Source organism: Epinephelus moara, chromosome 20 (assembly GCF_006386435.1).
Source record: "Epinephelus moara isolate mb chromosome 20, YSFRI_EMoa_1.0, whole genome shotgun sequence".
In the NCBI taxonomy this organism is placed as follows: Eukaryota; Metazoa; Chordata; class Actinopteri; order Perciformes; family Serranidae; genus Epinephelus; species Epinephelus moara.
In genome coordinates, this window is record NC_065525.1 from 6,827,202 (window position 1) to 6,850,519 (window position 23,318).

The 23,318-nt window shown below is 40.5% G+C and overlaps 1 protein-coding gene across 1 annotated transcript in view; it reads right to left on the reverse strand.

The window, feature by feature from the left end:
* Positions 1-2,207: 2,207 nt before the first annotated feature.
* cry2 (cryptochrome circadian regulator 2) overlaps positions 2,208-23,318 on the reverse strand; it is a 36,438-nt gene continuing 15,327 nt past the window's right edge. Inside the window, exons 3-13 of the mRNA XM_050072988.1 lie at positions 17,917-18,059; positions 13,344-13,528; positions 12,932-13,020; positions 12,528-12,668; positions 11,911-12,036; positions 8,600-8,785; positions 8,312-8,463; positions 7,982-8,184; positions 6,884-6,949; positions 6,223-6,803; positions 2,208-5,022 (exon numbers count right to left, since the gene is read on the reverse strand). Coding sequence (XP_049928945.1) covers positions 6,229-6,803; positions 6,884-6,949; positions 7,982-8,184; positions 8,312-8,463; positions 8,600-8,785; positions 11,911-12,036; positions 12,528-12,668; positions 12,932-13,020; positions 13,344-13,528; positions 17,917-18,059 — 1,866 coding nt within the window. The 3' untranslated portion in view covers positions 2,208-5,022; positions 6,223-6,228. The remainder of the gene's footprint in view (positions 5,023-6,222; positions 6,804-6,883; positions 6,950-7,981; positions 8,185-8,311; positions 8,464-8,599; positions 8,786-11,910; positions 12,037-12,527; positions 12,669-12,931; positions 13,021-13,343; positions 13,529-17,916; positions 18,060-23,318) is intronic.

A 23,318-nucleotide genomic window follows, 5' to 3' on the forward strand; every position in this document is an offset into this window, starting at 1 on the left:
GTTTCAGCTTAAAATAAACAAGAGGTCTGCACAGCTGCGACGTGTTGTTACATTTCTGGGGAGGTGCATGTAAGGCGTAGTCTCTACGTCGACGCAGAGCTTGTGCCGTAGGTACGGCGTCGATTCAGTACAGAAGTATAAATTCCACCTTAGGATGCAAAAGCAGAACGGGATAAATTGCATGTCATTATATTAATGAAAAACACACTGAACATGTCAACGCACAGTATGACATGACCCAGGTGTGCCAGTCACAGGGATCCTTCTATGATGTAGTCTGGAGTGACCACAGACTGTATAAATAAGGTAGTGACAACAAAACACAACAACATTCGGGGGATATTTTTTCTGATGGCGCACTGGCGCAAGTGGTGTGGTGTGGATCAGTGTGGATAGTGGTAACGCTTAATGTGACACTGTAAATGAAATTATATTATCTGAAATTCTGTTGGTAACACATTATATTACTTTGTTACTGCTTAAAGGAAATTGTAACGCGTTACTTTTACGTAACTACAACACTGGAAGTGAAACTAATCCCTGTGATGCAGTTTCTCACTAAGTTCACATCTGTTATTAGTTTGTCATTTGTAGAAGCATTTCTTTTCTTTTCATTTACGGTGGTTCACTATAAGTTTTGCTTATTGTTTATGGCTATTTTAAGTTAGAAATGGTTGGTAATCCACACTGAACAAATAACTATCAATAACATAAAGTTTATTATTTCCTAAAAGCAGAGCTTTAATGTTTAAATGTAATTCTTTACAAATGTGGCTCCCTTCTTTAGTGTGTGCCCCTGTCTCTAATTTTTTGGTTTGGTAATTTACACCCTGGATAGCTCTAATCATAAGATACAGATAGGGACATAAGGTACTTCCTAAATATCATGAACAATATCTCTCAAAAAAAAGTTGGATTCAGAAATCTATGATTTAAGCATTTTTTCTCTTCTTGAAAGTGATGTAGCTTTTGATTTAGGAATAGCTCTACCAGGTTAAATAATTTGCAATAAAACCAAGTAGGAGATGTTCAAATCAAAGTTACATTTTGGGAAAATGAGTGGAGACTGCAGATGATTTTCCCACATACATGAATTCATTTTAATATATGAATGTGTTATTAGGGAACTTAAAATGCAGCATAAACAGAAAACACACCATCAACTCCCATTTCAATCACAATTCCTTCAGCAATTTTAATGAAAATAAACTCTTTTTGTACAATACAAAACAAATAAATATCCACAGAGCCCACAGCTGTCAGACAGATTCCCGGGTCTGCAGGGCATCATACTGTTGTTAGTTGGAATGTACATCAAAACACGAGCATCTGATCAGAGCTCGTGCTGTGTTCAGAAAAAGTGGGAACTGTGAGCTTTTCCAACCAGTGCTTCAGCTAGTTTAACCCTTAGGGACTGAACTGGGGAATCCACTGGCTGATTTGTCTTTTTACCTTCTAGGGTCCAAACTTCACAGTTCCCACTTGTCTTTTACACCAACAGCACACTTGCACAGGCTGTGAAGTTTGTCTCTTAACAATCTATGATCCCTCTTTGGGAAATCTTCGACCCATCCAGGCAACACTGAGGGGGTTTCACAAAGTCACACTGCTACTATGGCTTGCTTATTCTGCAAAGAGGGGTAAAGTTTTAATTGAAAGAATGAGGTTGAAACAAAGTGGCAAGGATAAAATAAACACACCGATTGTCATTTTTTAAAACCTTCTGATCCAGTCAGTACATCCCCGAAGAAAATTTGTGTGTGGTTCCTCTAGAAATAACCTGACCTGGCTGCTTTGATTCCATATTTTGCACCTAGATGAGAACCCCTCTTTTTTATCTTCTTGTGCAAAGTACAAATTTAGTATTGTCTACTACCAGTTTTCTGATACAGTAGTAACACTATTTGGATTGTCCACCAACAGATTTATTTTAGTTATAGAGTATATGTGACAATTCACTACATACTTTAAAAATAATTCAGTTGTACTTGAACTATTCACTTCTGGGTTTTGGGGTTCTGAGGCTATCTAAAAAAAAGACAAAATACAACCATTCAAAGTTGAATTTGTCACCCCTACAACAAATTAAACCACAACTCCCTTCCCAGTGCTTAAAAAATTATCTGAAGTGCCTCCCCATTTGCCCCTTCTCCCCCCCCCCCCCCCCCCCCCCCCCCCCTCTCNATACAACCATTCAAAGTTGAATTTGTCACCCCTACAACAAATTAAACCACAACTCCCTTCCCAGTGCTTAAAAAATTATCTGAAGTGCCTCCCCATTTGCACCCCCCCCCCCCCCCCCCCATAAATAACGAACAGTCCCTACATTGTTAAAATGTCACAAATACTCTATAGACTATCTGTTGGTGGACGATCCAAATAAAGTGTAACCCAGAATTTGATAATGTTGTAAGGAAAAAACAAGGTGAAATTCAGATAATTTTATGTTTGTTTACTAAACTAGAAATATATAGTGCTATGAAGTGTGAACATGTAACACATTTGAAATGACTTTTTGGGATTCAGTGGTTAAACTGGCAGTGCAGTACATATTATTGCTTAAAAGATTTGATTGACAAAATGATTGATGGATCATTGACCCATCGTTTTGGTAATTTATCAAAGAAAAAAAACCCAACAACTGGCAGGCTAAGAGTTGTAAACATAACCCTGGTAGATTAACAACAAACTAATAAATGTCAGCAGTTCACTGACCATGTGCAGAAATTGCTGCATCTACTGTCCTCTGGTGGATTTTCTTGGTAAGAGACATCCACGCAGGATAAAAGGTACACAGGCCTTTGTGAAACCCCCTTCATCATACCATTATTAAAGCAGACAGGTTATGGTTTTACATATTTTATATACAAACTCTGATAAATATACAGGGAGAACAACACGCCAGTTTTGTTTCTCTACATTCATTCCACACAAGCAGCATTTTTTAATTGCCAGAGGGATAAAGCTGTTTATACAGAAGGTCCCAACTGGACCTTTTAATTGACATTGTTTGAATTAGCTAATTTATGATTTAGGAACTATAAAAATGTTCCCTTTCACTGACTGACATCGTCACTGCTGCTAGCAAAAATATGAGATATTTTCCAAAACATTCACATCGGAAATTTACATATTAACATGTAGAGTTTCAATCATGTTCTTTAGTGTTTCTGTCAGTTTTAAAGGGATGGCTCAGTTTTTTTTGAAGTGAGTTTGTATGGAGTACTTATCCATTATCAGTGTATCGCATACAGTAGATGTCAGTCAGCACACCCCGTTTGGTGAACCAGACTGGAGTCGGACACAGAAGCTAAGCAATGTACTGCCGTGGATGGGGGTCAGTGTTTAGGTGTACACTATATTGAGAGTATTTTCACTTTACCTTTCTGTCAGACAGCCTATTCTTATGGAGAAGCTGTTAACAGCTTCTGTTCCCCATATATGCTCTCATCAAAGCCACCAAACTCCATTGACAAAACAGTAATTTTACCTTGCTGAACACAGGAGCTGCTGGTCTACTGCTGTCTATCATTAAGTTAGTCTGTGTTATTGTGTGACTTTGTGTGAATCCATACCAACTCTTTTAAACGCTCAAGTCACACAATAACACACACACACAAAACAACTGAATGATGCAGCAGTAGACCAGCAGCTCCTGTGTTTAACAATGTTAAATCACTGTTTTTCCTCAATGGAGTCTGGCTGTGAGGAGATATAACAGCTTCTGTTTCCCATTTAAAATCACTGTCAGACATTAAAGTAAAGCAGTCAATATAGTGCACACTTAAAGTGATAGATTTTGATTTTTTTTTTTTTTTTTTTTTTTTTTTTAGGTGGATAAAATAAGATTTGTTGCTGACCCCTCCACAGCAGTACATTGTTTAGCCTCCTTCTCCAAACTGAGGGCAGCATGCTGACTGACACCTACTGCATGCAATATACTGCCTCATACAACCCCACTTCAACAAACCCCAACTATCCCTTTACGGTTATAAAATCAGGAGAAGATCCCAAACACAACCGTCAGGGCCACATGAACAGAAAAACCTTCCATTTAACAAAACAAAATGTCAGACATCAACAGAAGCATTCTCCATTACTGTTTTCCCACCTGAATATAAAGAGTGCTCCTGAAGAAGGCCCAAAATGTCCACAGCTGTACATTGAAAGGAGCTACGACATAAAGTGAAGTTTAATACATTTTACTTAAGGTTAGTAAATCTGTCTGAAGCTCTAGAAGTGTTCCTGCACGCCTCTCAATAAGAAGAGAAGTCCATTTTTGGCCTGCAGGACCCAGAATACACTGGTTTGGACCTTCACTCTGGGACTCTGTTGTCTGCCGCAACTTATTGTAACTCTCACCACAGTTATGCAAATGTATCACTGCAAACTTTCAGAATACACTGCTTCATTAACGGAGTATCTTTTCTGTCCTAGAACAACAGAGAGTCTGGTGTAGAGACAGGACGGTGTGTTCAGGCAGGTGACATTCAGGCTCCTGTGCTACCTTGTTTCTAAGGTAAGGAGATTCAGAGAAGCAAGAGGACGAGCAGAGAGGTGCCACTGCTGACAGTCACACTATGTTTTATGGCTTCAGTGTGGATATGGTGTGTTGGAGTTGCAGTCCATTATGTTGCTCCTTATATTAGCTGTAGGTTTCTCAGAGATGGAACTGTACAAGAGAAAATTACTCATTACTCATCTTAAATTTGTTTTAGAATTATGACCTCCATTGCCTGAAATAGAAATGATTTTTGAACCATTCAAGACTAGTTCTGTTCTAAAATGTTGAACTGTATGTCCATAGATGCTACGCTTATTTAAATGATTGCCTAGACAGTATTTCATTTTTTCTGTCTTGAGTAAATGTGAGTAAAATGCTTTTGTACTGTTTCCACTTGTGTTGTATGCATGCTTATATATATTTATGTTGTCCTCATATCCAGAACACAGTTCCTTGTATGTCTTTATCAGTCCAGTTGTCTGGGATGGATATTTGAAGATTGTTCTTTTGATCTCCACCTGAAAGAGAAACCAGAAAGAAAGGCCTGTAACTGATGAACCCAGAGGCCAGTCACTAACAGAAGTAAACACTGCATGGAATGCTGCAGGCCAGAGTCCTGGGCCGGCTCGGGTACCTGGCAGCAGAGTCCTGCATGGGTCTTTTTTTTTGAAAACCCGTGCCCGCCCATACCCATGAAGCGCAGTACCAGAACTGACCAGTTACCCCTCATGCAGAGGTAGGTTTTGTGTAGGAATATGGCTATTCAAGTGTGTTAGGTTAATGTATATTTTCCCAACAGGTTATAAAATTAAATTTAAGACTATTAAGACCAGAGATAACGCTTCCAGTTTCCATTTTCATTCCTTTAAGGGTCATCCTGACTGATAATTATATGAATTCTGTAATACTGTGATACCATGAAACAACGTTATTTTCTGAGACGGTTATCGTACCAAAAAAAATCTAATACCAATGAAACCCTAGTATGTTTATTATAGGATCTGCCGTTTCGGCGTGGGGCAGGGCGGGGCGGGGCAGGCTGTGGATCTTGTGCCAAGAGGTCAGGTTGGATTGTGGAACTAATTGGTCACATGTGCAGGAGGAGGAGCGGGTGTGGTATTGCACGTTGCAGTGCCACTTCAGGAGGGGGTCTTGAGCATCTTAAGCATCCCATGCAGGACTCTGTTGTAGCCACTGTGCCAAAACCCTATCACAGTGAGCTCTTAGGTGTCTGATAAAGTACATCACCTGGCTTCATTGAGATACTTTATTTGCTGGAAGAGTAGCTAGTGTGTTGTTGTACCAGAAAATTCAAAACAGCAAACTTCCTTTGTGTGTCCAGTCAAAATGGTGCTGGTAGTCATTATACATGTAGCTGGTGAGCTCTCTGGTGACATGCTAGCTCAAGCCACCACAGTGGCCCGCCAAAAAACTGTTTTGGTTTTGGAAAACATGATTTGAGCGCACAGACATGAGCCCGATATCTATCTGCTCATTTCAATCTTAAAAAGAGACCAAATGAGCTTATTTCCAAAATGCACTGCATTTCACTGACTGCTGAGACTATGCTATTTATATTAGCAGGTTTATCTTAACACTGTGGCAACATTGCATATGTAACAATCATGCCCTCGAAAATGTTTCATACTTGACACTGATTCTTTTGTTACATGTTTGTAATAGGTGCTCATTGTTAATAAAGATGATGTATATTGTACCTCGTCTCACTGCTGATGTCCTGCTGTCTCTTCAGGAGTCCCCTCCTCCATTCTCTCCTCATCCTGCTCAAAGTCCTCCTCCATCCTCTCCTCCCCTGCTGCTTCCTCCTTGTCCTCCTCCTCTGCTCTCCTCTCTCCCTCCCTGACTGCTGAAGTGAAGCTCTGTCGCCCTCGCTGTCTGTGGCTGCGCCGCATCTTGCGAGCGACACCTTTCTTCCTATGCCCCACAGAGGACGGCTGAGTCATGGTCATGGCTGGACTGGGGGACGGGGACGAGCTGGGACATGACGAGGAAGGGGAGGAAGGTTTGGACCTTGACAGAAGGCTCATGGCTGGTACTGAGGGTGGGGAGGGAGGAGCTGCTGTGGACAGAGGATGGCTGGCAGATGTAGATGTTATGGCTGCACAGAGCTGTGTGTGTGAGCCCAAGGAGGCGCAGGGTCTCTGGGATAGGTGACTGTTGGCTGCCTCCTCCAGGTCTGGGTGTGGAGCATAGGTGGAGGATGCACACACTGTGGATGAATCAGGAGCTGTGGAGCAACAAGCTGCTTCACACTCAGCAGGACCTTTGGGAGGAGAATCTGGGAAAACACAAGATAGTATTGAGGACATATTTTGTATCACGGAAACATAATAATCTTGCTTTCGATTTTCCTCCTACCGGGTCCACTGCTGGTCTGAGACGGCTCCGCCTCCTCTTGGATCGTTGGTACCGATGCCAGTAGACCTGACACACACAAACAGAAATAATTGAATAACTGAGACCCAAGTGGATCCTCCAACTAAACCTACGTTAAAATAGGAAGACTTTATTTGTGCTCATCCATTCACAATTCTCTCCATCCCACTCCCACTGCTTCCTCCAATCAATTGACTATGGGTGTTCACTCTTCTAGTTATCCAATCAAACTTCATCTACATTCACCAATGTTTTTCTGTTGTGTCACATCAATTTCGCACAGGCTAATGAGCAGGTACAAGAAGAGCACAATTATTGTTTGGCAGATGGGCTCTGTGTTCTCACTGTTGTGTGACAAGATAGCTAGAATCAGCCAGCGTCCTGGGGACAACAGAAAACAGAGATCTTCCCCTTCAGGACAACAGGCTGCAGTAAACTCACTACGGTGGCCTTAGAGGATGCACCCTGTTGTGTCCCCGATAATGCTACATTCTGAACAACAACTCTGTGTTAATATCAGCAGGAGGAGAGCTGGTTAGCTCTTAGCAACTAATTGCTCAGGGAGGTTGCACTGAGTTACATTATGACACATTCAAGCTCTCTTCAGTGAAGAGGAGTACTGGGTGAAGGTACATTATAAAACGTTCTCGTGATGTGTTCAATGCAATCTTGTAAAATGTAGTTTTTGGCGAGAAACTTGAATGAATACAGCTGTTTGAAGGAAAAATGTATTGATGTTTTCACAGCAATATAAAATACATATTAGAGAGGGAATTATGATATGTAGTTATAGAATAGTATAAGTAGTAGTATAGTATAAGTATAGTCATAGTTTGGGCCCCATGGCATCATGTGACAGACTTGGAAGTTGTAACTCCACTGTTTGGCCACTACAAAAATTGGCTTCAAAACCTGGGACACTTCCTGGGGGCCTGGGTTGACTCTAACATGTCCCCACTGTTAACTATCCAGGTGCTGAACTGCCCTTGCAATTGACTCCCATGTTTTTAGTTCCATTTGATTCTTTTTTCCCACCCCTAATACACATACATGCAGTTCAGTCAGGGACAGGTTACTTACTGAGTCCTCTGTAATGTGAGAGCTGCTGGTAAACTTGTTTCATTCTCTCAATGTTTAGCCTGCTGCCCTCTGCGTGGTTGATCATAGGTTTGGGGTAATCCACTCCCACCACACAGTTGGCTGCCTTCTGGACCGACTCCGGGGCGTTCCATGGCTCATAGATGTAGCGGTTTGGGTAGTCCTTTAAGATGGGAATGTAACGCCTGAAGGGAAATTTAAAAGACATAATTTCAATTTCAGTCCTATTTGCTGCTGGCATTTAAAAACATATCCAGTCATAATTATGTGGTATGGATGAAGACACTGTAGGAGTGCCAGTGTTAAGTCTACCTGATGTAGTCTCCTGACGGGTCAGTCCTCCTTCCAAAGCCAACGGGACAGTAGCAGTGGAAGAACTGCTGGAAGAAGGCACTGCAGGACAGCCACATCCAGCTTCCAGCATTTACACTCCAGTCTGCATCCAGCAGCAGCTCCTCAAACACCTGCACCAACACACACATACAGTATTTATATTTATGCAGTCAGTTGGTCCTACAGTGAACTGAGCACAAAAAAGACAGTGATGCTGTCAGACTACACAGTGTAGAAGCAAATATGGTCTCCATGCTTCTGTCCTACCTTCATGCCGCTCTCCCAGCTGATCCACAGGTCTCCCCTGGTGAGGAAACAGGCCACGGCGTGTCGGGCCAGGTGGTGGATCCAGCCCTCCTGTCTGAGCTGGGTCATGATGGCGTCAATCCAGGGAAAACCAGTCCGACCCTCAGCCCACTTGGCCAGTGCCTCTGGGTTCTGGTCCCATGGGATCTGAAAATGTGTGACACAAGAGAGAGATATCAGCTATATACTCTTCTTTCTCTTGACAGGAGGAGCCAAATCCTTTACGAATCCAACTTTCAAGTTCCTCTGTGGAATTTGTACAGTATTATCCCTTACATAATGCTTCTAACAGACCGTCCACTATTGGTCAATCAACAGACTGCAGTGTTCACAGCTCCACATTTTAGTACCAGATCTGTGTGCTAGGTACCCCAATAGAGGGGTGAACAAAGATGAGGACAGTTAGGAATGGTTCCATCGGTACCATCCACAACTTTGTACAGTGAAAACAAAACAAATGTGTACCGAACTGAACTGAACCTTACCAAACTGCTTGGTAGAAATGGGGCTCCACTGCTTTGCTTTTAAATGTTCCTCATGTGTCCCATAAAAATGCTGGTGAGAGTGCTTTCTATTTTTATCCCCCTAAACTGTGGGATTCACTGCCTCTGGATATTAGAATGGGAAGGTCTCTCAGTATTTGATAAAGTAAATTAAAGACCTACCTTTCTAATCCAGTTTTTAATTTGGAGTAACATTACAGTCTTGAGGTTTATTTATTGTTTTTTGCCTTATTTTATCCCTGCTGTTTATTTTTACTCTGATTTTAAGGCGTTCAAGTCCAAAGGGTTGAAACCCTACTGTTTTTGCTTTAACTTCTTTTCTTTTCTCCAGAAATGTTTTTGCAAATTCCTGTGAGACGGTACATTGAAGACACATGAGAGTTTCACCAATGATTGGAACTTGTGTGCAAGCACTGCTCAACAAATATGATGCCAATCAGCCAGATGGGGGCGCTATAATTAAGCCCAAAAATTCACTTTTAGAAAGACCACACTCCTCACATCATAAGTCCAACTGACTTGAAATTCCACACACAAGTGCAGCTCAATGTGCTCTACTTAAAACACTTCAGAGCAAAAGCAGAGCAAAGTGCCAATGGTAAAATTTACTGCCATTTTGAATTTATTTGAAAACACATTTTTTGCTTCTCCTCTTAGACTGAAGGTCTGGGTAAGGTTATGCCACATTTTCTGGATCATTATTGGACCAAGTTTATCAAAAATAAACTCAGAGGTAGAGCGGGTCGTCCACCAAGCGAAAGATCAGTGGTTTGATCCCGGGCTCCTCCAGGATGCACGTCGAAGTATCCTTGAGCAAGATACTGAACCCCAAATTGCTCCCGATAGCTGTTCCATCAGTGTGTGAGTGTGTTAAAACTGAGTAGCAGGTGGCACCTTGTATGGTAGCCTCAGCCACCAGTGTATGAATGTGTGTGTGAATGGGTGAATGTGACTCATAGTGTAAGAAGCGCTTTGAGTGGTCACTAGATGACTAGAAAGGCACTATACAAATGCAGGTCCATTTACCATTTACCATTTACCATTTACCTCTAAGGGGCACCAAAAATTCAAAGAAAAAGAAATGGATGTGGCACAACACAAATCAGACTATAAATCAGACATGTTTGGTTCAATCATTACAAAATTTGCAGGACATGTTTAATAATAGTGTTTCACCACAAATGTAAAATTATTTTGAAACCGGTCAAAAGGGGGCGCCATAATGCCATTTTGATTTTTATGAAAACACATTTTTGACATCTCCTCCTAAACTGTAGTTCTGATTTGCATTACATTTTCTGTAGATTATCATTGGACAAAGCTTATTAAAGTTATCAAAAGCTTGTTGAGATTTTACTGGTTTTGAGGATGTTGACGAATGAAAGGACCTTTAACATACCCTTAAAGATTCATTCAAATCGACCACTCGGGGGCGCTACAAATGCAAAAATGGCGGTGACCTAACACAAGTCAGACTACAAATCAGAAATTGTCAGTCTAACTATTACAAAACTTGCAGGATATGTTAAAAAATAATGTTAAATGATGTGTGTATATAATAATTTGACAATCAGTCAATAGGAGCACCACCATTTCCAAACACGCTTGTTTGCCTGGCCATAAATCAATGACAGTCTGTCCATCAAACTACTGTAGGTGAATATTTCTCATTCAGATGTTGAAACATGTCCCCAAAATGTTTTTGCAAATGACCAATAGGGGGTCACAACATTGCTGCAGAATTGTGAGCTAAATTTGTGCGATCATTTTAAAACCTGTATGTTATCTTAAATGTTGGTGTCGTAAACTGTCCAAGATCTTGATCCTTTACAGCTTTCAACTTCTAATGCTCCATACTGGCTTGAATCTCCGAACTACTGCTATCAGCTATATCATTTATTTTTTTTTCTTTTTATTCTAATGTCTTTTAATCATCATTGCAGTTTTTTTTTTTTTTTTAATAATATTTTATTTTCTTATTGTTGTCATTTTCTAGTTTTGCAATACTTCACATATGATTGTTTGTTATCCTTTGAATTGTGTCTGTGCTATTTCAGACACAAAAATGTAGTAAAACACACATCTGTGAATATGTGAATAGTTCAGTTAAGTGTTAGAACCTCACATCTTCAATCTAAGTTAACAGATGCACCACAGTGCTCAACAAGTTGTTGCCCTTTATATAAAAGTCTATTTTAAAATCTGACTCACAAACACCCTTATATAAGACAGCTGCTGGCATCACATACACAGGCCAGAGTGTGGACAACTTCATGACAGATAGCTAGACGTTTATCATGTAAAAGATTGATTTTAAAATCCAACTGTTAACATGTATGTTACATTTTGACTAAGCATGCTATTATGTTGCCAAATAATTGCCAGAGGCGCTCAGACATATGACTTAAAATTGCCACCTCTTTGATGTTTGAGATGTCGAACGATTTTACAAGAAGTTTGCATCTAGTTTTCTTTTTCCCATTTGGAATCCTAAGCTAACCAGTATATTGCCCATAATGGCAGTTCAGTCCACACTCCTATGTAGAAAGTTGGACAACATTCAACTGTCAATCATCTCTGCCAAAAGGGGATGTAACTTAACAGGGGCTCTGGAAACACAAATATTTTCCCATACTCCCTTTTCTTCCTTTTCATACTTATCCAGACCCGAAAATTACGAAAATCAAATTCATACATTTGCATACTACATAGGAAACCAGCTGTTAAGTTTGAACCTCTTCTAGTGAATAGAGTGGTGCAAAGGCCCACCTGGACACAGATGGGGTTTCCGTCCATGCGGTCAAAGTTTGGGTTGTTGGTGGCAGCTGTGTAGAAGAACTCCCTCCATAACAGCTGGCCGAACAGGGACAGAGGAGGACTGCAACGTTTACGGAGCTAATGGAGAGCACATGACAGAAAGAGGGAAAGAACAACAGAGGAGATACAGAACAATTGCTATTTAGAAAGTTTTGATTCCAAATGTGATAGTCAAAGAGAACTAGGAATTATCATCACTGACACAGAACAGAACAAACAGGCATCAGTGTGTAAGGTAGTGAGCCAAACAAGGATCAGACCGTTATACCAAATTTTACCACTGGGTGTCAAACTTGACTCAGCAGCTGCTCCCAAGTGGAACATGCCCCTTTTGCACTGCCTCGTCAAGGCAGGAATTTCATAGCATTTTGTGCTTGGCTCAATTCGTCCAATATATTGCTTATTCCTAATGCAAATCATGTTGGTCAGCACGGTTGTGGATGTGCCATAATGACAACTACCAATTCAGCCATTTTGCTTTAATTTAAAACGGGTTTCAATTTGTAGTGTGTATAAAGTAGTAGCCTAAGCTAATCTCTCTCTGGTTGAGTGACAGATTTCCAAAGTACCTTCATGTAGAGCTCTCTGAGGTTGTAGTACAACACCCTACAGGACAGACAGCCGAAGCGCAGGTAGGGGCTGAGGCCAGTGGGACTGGCATACAGAGAGCACGTGTTGACACGAGGGTGCTCTAAGTTGGCCACCCACACCTAAACAGAAACACAATGAGGACATACAAGTGACCATAATGTCATGTAAAGACAGAGAGTGTAATTATTTGAATACAGTATTTTATTTAAGAGTGTACAATATATCACCCCATCCCTACGAGACAACAAGCAAGCTTGCCAACAAATTCAAATAGAAACAAATTCAACAGATAAGGTCAAAGGTCACAACATTGGAGAGACAGGTGACAGGTTGCCACCATAAGTTAGTATTAAAGACCAAAAACAAACCTAAAATGGTTTACCTTTTTGTCCAGATGTTTGTTGAGTCTGTCCAAAGCCTCCGACTCTCCTCCGTGCCACACAGCTGGAGGTAAACCTTCTGTCTTGAAACCTGGACACACATTTACATGAAGACAATGTTAAATATAAAGCAGCTATTATCTAATGAACCAAACTTTGCCAAAGTGCAAACTGTTCTCTACTACATGAGAAATATTATGCTTGACTGTCTAACAATGTGGTATCTAAATGTCTATGAACTGCATGTCTAATAAGGTATAACTAGCAGTAATAAATCAATCTAATCGCATCCAGTATTCTAGTTGTCCATCAGCATACCCTGAAAACAGAACCATGTTGCAGTGCTCATCAGCATTATAAGTCCTACATCTGTCATGTTAAATTCTAAAACGCAACAAAAACAATCACGTATACCTAGTTCTTCCAGTGAAGGTATACTGTATAGCTGGTCATGATTGTCAGCTATTTTAGTGCGACATTTATCCATCTGTTGCTTGGTGATGGGAGGCAGAGGTCTCCTGGGCAACTCCAGTCTGCTCACAATGGTCTGAAACCGCTTAAAGGTCAGTGGAGGGCTGTTGTTGTTCACCTCTATTATCCTGTGACCGATACAGAGAAGACAGAAAAGTTGAACAATACCCAGCAAAACTTATTGTCAGTGGCAATATTCTATTGAGATATCCCAAACTGAAAGATACAAAAAAGTATAGCATTTTATTTCATTTAAAAAAAGATAAAGCTGGATTTTACTTTTGGAATGATGCACGTGGAATAACTTCATGTAATACTGTATTTAGTACACAATTTCAACAACTATTGGCAGCTTTAAGTCAACAAGACTGCACATTACTAAAGTGATGGGTGGACAAAACAACAAAGTTTGGTTAAGTCCTGAGGGCAGTCTGATGGGATTACTATAATTAAAAGGGCCTATCTTCTTGTAATCATGAAAGTGGATTTTAGGGTTTTCTAGATGAGGAGATTTCTTGTGTACAATGTTGACATTTTGTCATGAGAGAGGCACTGGAGAGAAAAGCTTAGCAAGTATCCAAATGAAAGGGGTTTATCCTCTGGGGAGCATGGATTTACTCAATGAACTGTATAGCAAGTATAGTATAGTATTTTTTAATAAATTTTGCCAAAATCCACCCCATTTTCTTAGGAAAAACACCCAGGATTGTTTGTAATATACTACTGACTAGATCAACTCTTTAGTGACAGTGGCTCTCCAGCTACTGTTCATGCTAAAATGGCAACTTGGCATTCAGCTGTGTGGCAGACATGCAGGCCTCCTGCCACAGAGTTCAGAGCAGCATTCAACGAAGGAAGGATGTGGATAGCGTGTGGAGGCATATGACTGAGTGACAAATTCAGTGACTACTTCCCATATAACCAAAATTGTATTAACATTGATAATTATATTTTGAAAAAAACAGAGCAAAAACAACAACAACAACAACAAAAAGACAAAAGAAAAAAAGATGATCAAATAATTCTGTATTGTTGGTATGGTAGTTAGGGATGGCAATGCTGCTCTTTGTCCAACCACTTTGGACTGAACATAAATATCTCTTCAACTATTTTATGAATTGACCCTTCGCTAGGCTGTAGCCACATGACCATAGGCCACTATTGGAGCCCCGTTGAACCATTAACGATACTTCATATTAAGTCCTGTTGGCGCAGATTAATCGGCAATACGGATGAATCGGTTGATCCAATGAATCAAGACCCACCCTGCTCTCCAAGAACCCGTGAAGGGAAACAGGGAAACTTTGCAGATATTCTACCAGTTGTGTGTCACCACAGTCTGTGCAGATGAACGATGCGTGGTCTCTCTCTGAGCTCCCTTTCCGTCCACCTGTGAAGGTCCAGGTACTTGCGGCGGGACAGGGGGAAGCCAGACATTGTTAGTCAGCACACACTACGATGACACACAGCTGGTTGAATACTGTCAAAGTTTCCCTTTATATTCACGGTCTTCTGTCTGTCTCAGTGATGTGGTGGATCACTTTTACACCGTCATCTGTAGCCTATAGTTACACTTTAGCTTCTAACTATCTTTGTCTTTTGACTTAAGAGTTTGACATCCTGGATATTCCTTCAAACACATATTGTAGACCCTTCTGTCTGCTTCTCTATGAAATTCATTTTTGTTTTTCCAAAGAACTTTGATAATATTTCTTCAGGTAGAATAATTAATTAAAGTGTGGACTCTATGCTTGCTTCGACAGCTTGATGACCATCACAAAGGGCTTAGCGAAGGGTTGATTTTGCCATGAAATTTTTTACAGACATGAATGGTACCAAGAGGATAAACCTTAATGACTTTAGTAACCACTGACTGTTCCCTCTAGTGCCACCATGAGGTTGACATTGTACCTTTGAGTGAAATGTCTTAACAACTATTCAGAATCAGAATCAGCTTTACTGACCAAGCATGTGCACATATTTTCTATTTATGTTAGTAATCTTTCAAAAGGAAGTGTCCTTCCATGAAAAATATTACTGCCAGATCTAACAAAGCTCAGATAGTGTATTTTTTATGATCAGTTATGCACACTTCTGTATTTAAAATCAAACTTTTATGACTAGAAATTCATGGAGATAATAGAAGAGTAATAGAATTGATTATAATCATTGGAACCTTCAGCTATTGCTGAGCGGAAAGGTATCGGGTCCAGCTAAAAAAAACTTCCACTGCAGATTTTTGTTTTCAAATTTCATTTCAAATTCAGAATGACAAATAAAAAATAACTAACTAAAATATAACTTAATATTGCAACAGAAGTGTCTTCCAGATATAAAAAACATCAGCGAAAACTCTAACCATGTGTAAAACAAAAACTTTAATAACCTTTTTTGTTTTGTTATCACAGTTTGCTTGAAGTTATTTTATTTTATTAATTTTGACCACAGAATTATATATATTACAAGATCATAATTTCACTATATGATTAAATTGATGAAATGATTAAATATGATTAAATTACTGCCTGGCCCTAAAAGAGACTGTGAATAGTTGGTAAAGGAGTCACTTGACTTGATGTTGGTGCTAGACAAAAGTACAGTGATTTAAAAGTCACTAGCAGTTGTCGTCTGAATTTTTTTTTTTTCATGGCAATCTGGTTGGTACTTTAGATGTTCTTGGACCAAAGTGGTGGACTGAGGGGAAGACAGACAAACTGACACGGCCAACCCAAATCCAGCAGCACCCGACTCTGCTTAACTGCCTGTTTGAACTGCTGAAATGCATCAAGGAGTGAAAGGAAACAACTATACCTTCGTGGGTCATAACAAAACTGGCCCAATGTTGCACTTGAACCTAAATGCTCCTTTGTAGGTTGTTTTGAAAGCACAGTGAAGCTCTGTATTTATAGTTTCTATCTTACACAACTTGACTGTGAGGCCACTCTGGATCCTTGGTTGGTGGATTTGCAGCAGGGATGGCTTCCTATTGGTCAGTTCACTGTGACTACTATGAATGAGTGCAGTAAGCTGGGCACATGTCCACAACCAGTATAAACCCTGCAGCTGTGCACACACACAAAGCTGAGCTCCCTCTTGCCTCATCCACTCATACAGTATTCTTACACACTCGGGCCAGTAATATTCCGATTCATTATGTAATACAGTGCTGTAATACTGTGCTGGTCTGAATGCTCTCCATGTAGAAAGAAAGACACAGCGAGGCTTGTATATGGGGAAAATCCTTTACTACTCCCTCCTCCACCTGATCCCAGCACATGGACAGGGGTGTGACCTGCAGTAAAATGACACGACCACTGGAGGGCTATGAATTAAGATTGCTCCAATTTTGTTCAGCATCCCTTTGCATGTGGACTATTGGTGATTTTTCTCTTAAATGACCAAAAACTCTGAAACAGATGACACTGTTCAACTGTCAAAACCTAAAACATGTCACACCTCTTATTTACTAAGGTGGTGCTGAGTGGACTCACTGCTGATGTTGGGAAGGTTCTCTGCACAAGTGAGTGCGACTAAAATAAAAGAAATCATAAGACTTTAACAAACCTCACATTTAGAGAACATTTCTGTTGCCTCTGTGTCACGCACCTTGTTTTGCTTAATGAACACCTACATTCTGTATAAATCCTACCCTAACAGTTCTCAGTTTCAAGGACTAATGCAATAGTTTTAGGGTGTCTTGGCACATTCAGCCCAAATCACATATCCTTTACATCAGTGATTCCCAACCAGGGTTATTTCTGCAGTTGCCAGAATACGTAAAAAGATTGTTGAGTAACTCTACTAATTTGAAACTAAAATTACTGCCTCGCAGTTGTATGCCTCTGTCAGCCAGTCAAGTTGCAGTTTACATTCATGTCTGTCCAGACTAACATGTGGCCATTACAGTAGGCGATGCTTCAAATATGGATGTTGCTGCAAAGAAGCTACAAATTCTAAAACGTGGATGCATCAAACACATCCTCAGCCTGGCAGCACAGATGATTTATACAATCAGCACAGTTTCAAGGTGGGCACCCAAGATCAGTGTCAGCAAATCAGTATCTGACTGAATGCCTCCCCTTCTGTTCCTGAGTTGTGATGTAATGGCCAGAAAAGTGATTCTGCAGGGCATTATGATGTCACAGTGAAGTTGACACTGTTTTAATTGTAATGTAATGGTCCATGGATATGCCTGACAAAAGAGGTCAAAGAACCACAGATTACATCACAGCTAGCACTCAGAGAACCGTGCTGCTGTGTTTCAGAAATTTGAATTTCCATGCATCCAATGGATTCCATTCAGTCTGTACAGTATAAACATTTACCAGCACACTCTTGAGTTTTGCTTGAGTTGTTTACTTTCTCATTATAAACTACTAATCATACTGTAATACACTGCGGTAAATGATCTCTCTAACGGAACAACTATGTGTATACACAGGTGTGGCTAATGTCAGTGTTGACTTCAGAAGATGAACACATTGAGTAATGAATAATGAGTGTGTGTGCTACAAACCTATCCAGGTTGTAGAGGGTGTGCGAGTTTCTGACAACAGTCTCCACTCCAAACTCTTGGGCCATCTTGATGATAGCCCCATCCCTCTCCTTCCCATAAGGCTCTGGGTCATATTCAAATGTCAGCCTGGTCACTTTCCATTCCTGCAGCGAGGCAGAGAAAGAAAAACAGAATCCAAGAGAGACACAGAGAGAAGTTATTAGCAAGGCAGTGAGACAAGAGCAGACTGCACAGCAGGGCTGAGTGGTTCAGCTATGTTAAAACCAAACATCAAACAACATTGATCATGTTACAGTTTCAAATTTGGATTCAACATGGCTCTCAGCATGCGTTTCCTGTAATCTAGCTCATCAAGGTGCACTTTTGTACAATGCAAGCAAACCCGGTCACAGTTTGTACAATGCGTCTAAGGTATTCTGGCATCTTTAAGATCAGGGGCCAGATGCATAAACAATGTGTGTACGCACAAAAACCATGAGTACACATTTTTCCACACATAAACTGGTATTTACAAAGAATGAATGTGCTGTGAATGTGCGCACCTCACACAATCTTAGCTGTGGTGATACATGATAAGGAGGAGATTAGTTGAGACACTGTTTTTGGGTGGTTTGCCAAATGAACGGATTGTTTTATAATTTTTGCAGCTTACATGGCTTTCTGAGTAATACATTCCTGCATTATTTTTATTCACATTCACCTCCCTGTACGTGATTGTTTAATTCATCCTGCAGAGCACTTTGTGAATTCAGTTTCCACATGAGCACTATGAATGCATCACTGATCATCCTTGTGACATCTAAGAATGATGATTAAGATTCTACTGTGATGATGGTTTGCAGAAATGTGATTAATTAGTGGTAAGGACATTATAATTATCTACAGCTGAGCTTAATGACAGCTGCTCTGGCACCGTTAGAGAACCTCGCCAATGCGTCAGTCAGTGAAATCGCTCTCTCTTTGTCATATTTTTCATCGACAGGTTTAATGAGTGATGGAAGGGCACAAGCGTCGATATGCAAACATATGTTTAATGAGGCTCGTGCCCATGCGCCCAGCACCACACTGATTGAGATTTATAAAACTAAATCAGCTTTGTAAATCTAACAAAAAGAATGCAAATGCACATTTCTGTCTTTGAGCGTACACATGGTTTTAGGCATGAATCTACAGAGAGTTTTATTCATCTGGCCCCTGGACTTGGCTTGCAGGAAGTAAGAGTAATAAACATAAATTACAAAATCCCATGGTTGGTCCACTTTGCTTTCAAACCACAAAAAAACAGCACCAGACTGTAGCTGGAAGTAGACAAAGACCACCAAGCTGTCTCCGTTGTTTGGTTTGTAGATGGTGAGATCAACAGCTTTTAGACCAGCTCCGACAAACGTAATCAGTGATGTTGCTAGTTACATGTCCTGTGTCCCTGACACAGTAAAATCTGAAAGGAAGCAGTGAATGCACTATGGATTCATCCAGGGAACACACCTACTTCCCCTTGATAAAGCTTCTTTGTCAACAACAAATCAGTGTTGAAAACATAAAAACAGTGGTGTTGTGTGAATTTACTTATTTTGAAATAATTTCCCATGTCACAGAAACGACTGAGTGAAATATGTGCTTCAGTTGTTACTCTCATACTGTTGGTGATGTGTCACTGTTTTTGTTCCAGTGCTCTGCAAAGATCTGACACCTGCCTGTCCGCCCACCTGCTGTCATCCCCAGCTCTCTGAAGTTCTGAATGCCAAGGCAGTGATGCCAGCAGCACCGATGGTAAACAATAACTTTTATTTTTTTGGTTCATAAATGTACATCCCTGTAATCTTACTTAGCAAACTCTACTGTGACAACAGATCATGCTGTGTTCATTCATGTCATGGATGGCACGTGAAGCTTTACAGTCCAGAGGGCACGCTGTGTTGAAAAAAATATTCTCACCAGCAGCCACCATTTTAGATATCTCCACAATATATCATGCAACACACGAGCCCTCCATTTCTGAGTCTGAGTGAACAGACAACATAAAAACTCTTCAAGATGTAACAGAATAAATATATTTCATAAAATACTGAACCATTCACTTATTTGAACTTATTTAAATTTTTCTGGATTATCGTATAATATCGCAATCATATCACATTTGATTTACTTGATAGTGGGTAGATAATTTTCAGCTCTCTATACTCAACTCAAGATTTGTATAATGTTGTGTACACAGACTAATGATACATCTCATCAAACACAAGTTTAACACTATAATTTGTCCAAAAACACAAATTTTATTGGAAACACACTCAAATGACCATCTGTGGGTCATATAGTGTCGCATGACCAGCCTCCCTTACTTCGGAATGGGAGTCTGGGGACATTAGTCTATTACAACTTTCCTATGGGAATGTCCACAGATGACAGTGTCAGCCAGCGTGCTGATGTCATCGGCTTCTGTGTAAGAGGTCGTAACAGAGACTATGGGTTGTAGGGACTCACAACATGGAAAACCTGTCAACATCACTGCAAACAAAGCAAACCAAACCACAGTTTGTTCATGTAAAAGCACCCTAGGAGACAGAATTTAATCTAAAAATTGGTGGACTAATATATTTCTCTCATGAGTCTTTAAAAAAAACAGTATTTGTTTTTGCCCTAGTCTTCTAAAGCAGTATTTAGAATAGAATAGATTAGAAAGAACTTAATTCATCCCAAGGAAAAATTTATACATCTGAGTCGAACCAACGCCATCCCTACAGCATAGGCTTTGCACAGATGCTTACCCTACGCCGCAGCCTGACGTGCACCTCCCCAAAAATGTGACAACCTCCTGTTTATTTTTGTAAGCTGAAAACTATTTCACTCAGTGGAGACTGATTGATTGATTAGATTAAAAAAATAATAATTGTGAAGACAATAAACCCCCCCACAGATGGCATTTTCAGTTCTGTGTGTGATTAATCCTGGCGTCATACATGTAGTGGAAAGTCCACTAGTCACTAGGCTAATTTATGCAATGAAAAATATCACTGACTTCCGCTTATAAGTTTGACACGTTGTACATGTGGGAAAAATGTGTTTAGTATGAGACAATCGTTTCGTCCGTGAACCTTGTGAGTTATAATGGAGCTGAATTCTGTCACAGCATTACCTTTGTAAAATGTTACTGTTACTGTAAACTCCTCTAGCTACCATGCTAATTTATGTAATGTCAGATGCCATATCCTTGGGCTAATAAGCATGTTGTATTTGTGGGTAAATGTGTGAGAGTTGTACTAAAGAAGATTTGTGTACTTGTATTTGACGTTTTCACTATTAAGCCATGTTTGTATGTGTGTTTTAAATCAGTAAAACCTTACGGCACTTCATAGAAACCCCACCGCCAACTAGTGCGTTGGTGGTGTAATTGCAGACATGTCACCTAACAAGTATAATTGCTCACAACAGCGTAGGCCATTTGAGTAAGCTACGATGTAGACTCTACGTTGACTCTGCATAGAGCTGACGCACAACTATAAATCCACCTTAAGGGCTGATAATGAAGGCTGGGAGGAACTATTACTGGGAACTATTACATCATCATGGTCTTCTCCATTTTATTTAGCTTGAAAGGGCCACAAAGAGTTGAAAATCAAACAAAGCCCGGACACCAGTACAAACACAACTTCAAGTAGTAGGACAGGTTACAGACGAAGAAGATCCAACTTTTATTAGTTTTCTACATTGGCTCGTAACAAGTGTTGTCATTAACATTTTCATTCCAATCAAACTCTACAGTGGCACATTTAACTCTCTCTCACTTGCTACATGGCAGAGCTCCAGTAGTTGACCTTGTGTTTGGTTGGAATGAAAACCTGCCGACCCTACAGGATGCAATGCAAAAGCAGCAGTGTCTTATGTAACGGCAGTTATATGGAGATGGTTAGTGTCTGAATTGCCCCTCCCTGCCTGGAGCTAAATCCCCACAGGGAATCTCCTCATAAATGTTAACACTGTCTTTGTACCTCGGCCATTTAATCCTTTAAGGCAGCTACGATGTCTGTATCAAATGACAATGTTAAAGTAATGTGACGGGGGTGGCTTATTGTGATGCTGTCAGACAGTGCTGCATTTAGCAGCTAAAAGGCCAGATACTTTTCTCAGGGGGAATCATCTGGAGGAAAACAAATGTGAATATTGGATTTACATTCAGCAGGTGGCCAGATGCACTCCGATTCAATGATTATGTATCTTTGTAACAGATGAATATGTAAATGAGCAACTACTGCTAACAAGTTCACTATCTCAACTTAAAGATATAATATGCAACATTAACGCATTAAAATGTCTGAAACGACTGAACCTATGTTTTACATTTTGTTGAGCTGTGTACTTATATTGTCGCAAATGTTTCCAATGATGTTCAAAGCAGAGAAATCTGTCATTTCATTCAAGAAACACTGCGTTTCATTTGGTCGCCTGTCGTCTCTCTAATTGCTCTAACTTAAGGGAAAACACAGGAAACACCAGATGATCTGTGATCATGCAATGTGACAGAATTTTAATCAGTAACAGTAATACTGCATTTTTCAGCCACACAGCACATTTTAATTATTGCATGCCATTTTACAACAGATACCCTGTTGAGATCTAATTTTTCAATATGGTCTTTCAATATTGATGCAGCTTACTACTAAGGCTGTCCCGAATGCCATTTTTTAACATTCGGACCTTCGGCTGAATTTATAACGAATATTCGAATATTCGTTCACGGCGGGCGGGGGTGGGGGGGGTGGTGTGGGGATGGTGTGGGGGTGCTGTGGCCGTGCTGCGGCCGAGCTGCCTACTCTCTCCGGTTTTACGCCAGGCTCGGCTCCTTGCGAAGCACTCCTCCGGGGTTTTTTTGGACCTAATTGTATTGCGGAGTTTTGCACAGCAGCGACTGGATCTTTGGTCTCAAACCACAAAAAAATGTGATGGCACAACAGTCTTCTTCAGTACATTATTCTATGCTTTCTTTTGATTTTCACATTGGCTAGTCATCCTGTTTAATTTGTCTTCTGATTACATCGGAGCCGCTGAAACAAGTTGTAGGAAGCCTCTGCAAGTAATTGGTTGCTGGCAGACACTCTGTGCTGCAATAAAATGGTTTATCAGCAGTGCCGTGCACTGTAGAGCCGATGCGCTGCTGGTTCTGCCGGCCTGAATAGAATATAATGTCTACTGCTGTGTACAGCATTTATAGACTGAGCTGAGTAGTGATGCACGGGTCGACCCGTAACCCGCGGGACCCGCAAATGGACCTGCGGGTTGGGCAGCAGTGATCGTCTGTTAATCGGTCTGTAAATGATATTTTGACATTATTGGCTATTACTGTCATGGCATCTGAAGGTACTGATGCGTTGAGCAGGTGACAGTCCGCCGCCGTTTTCAAAACA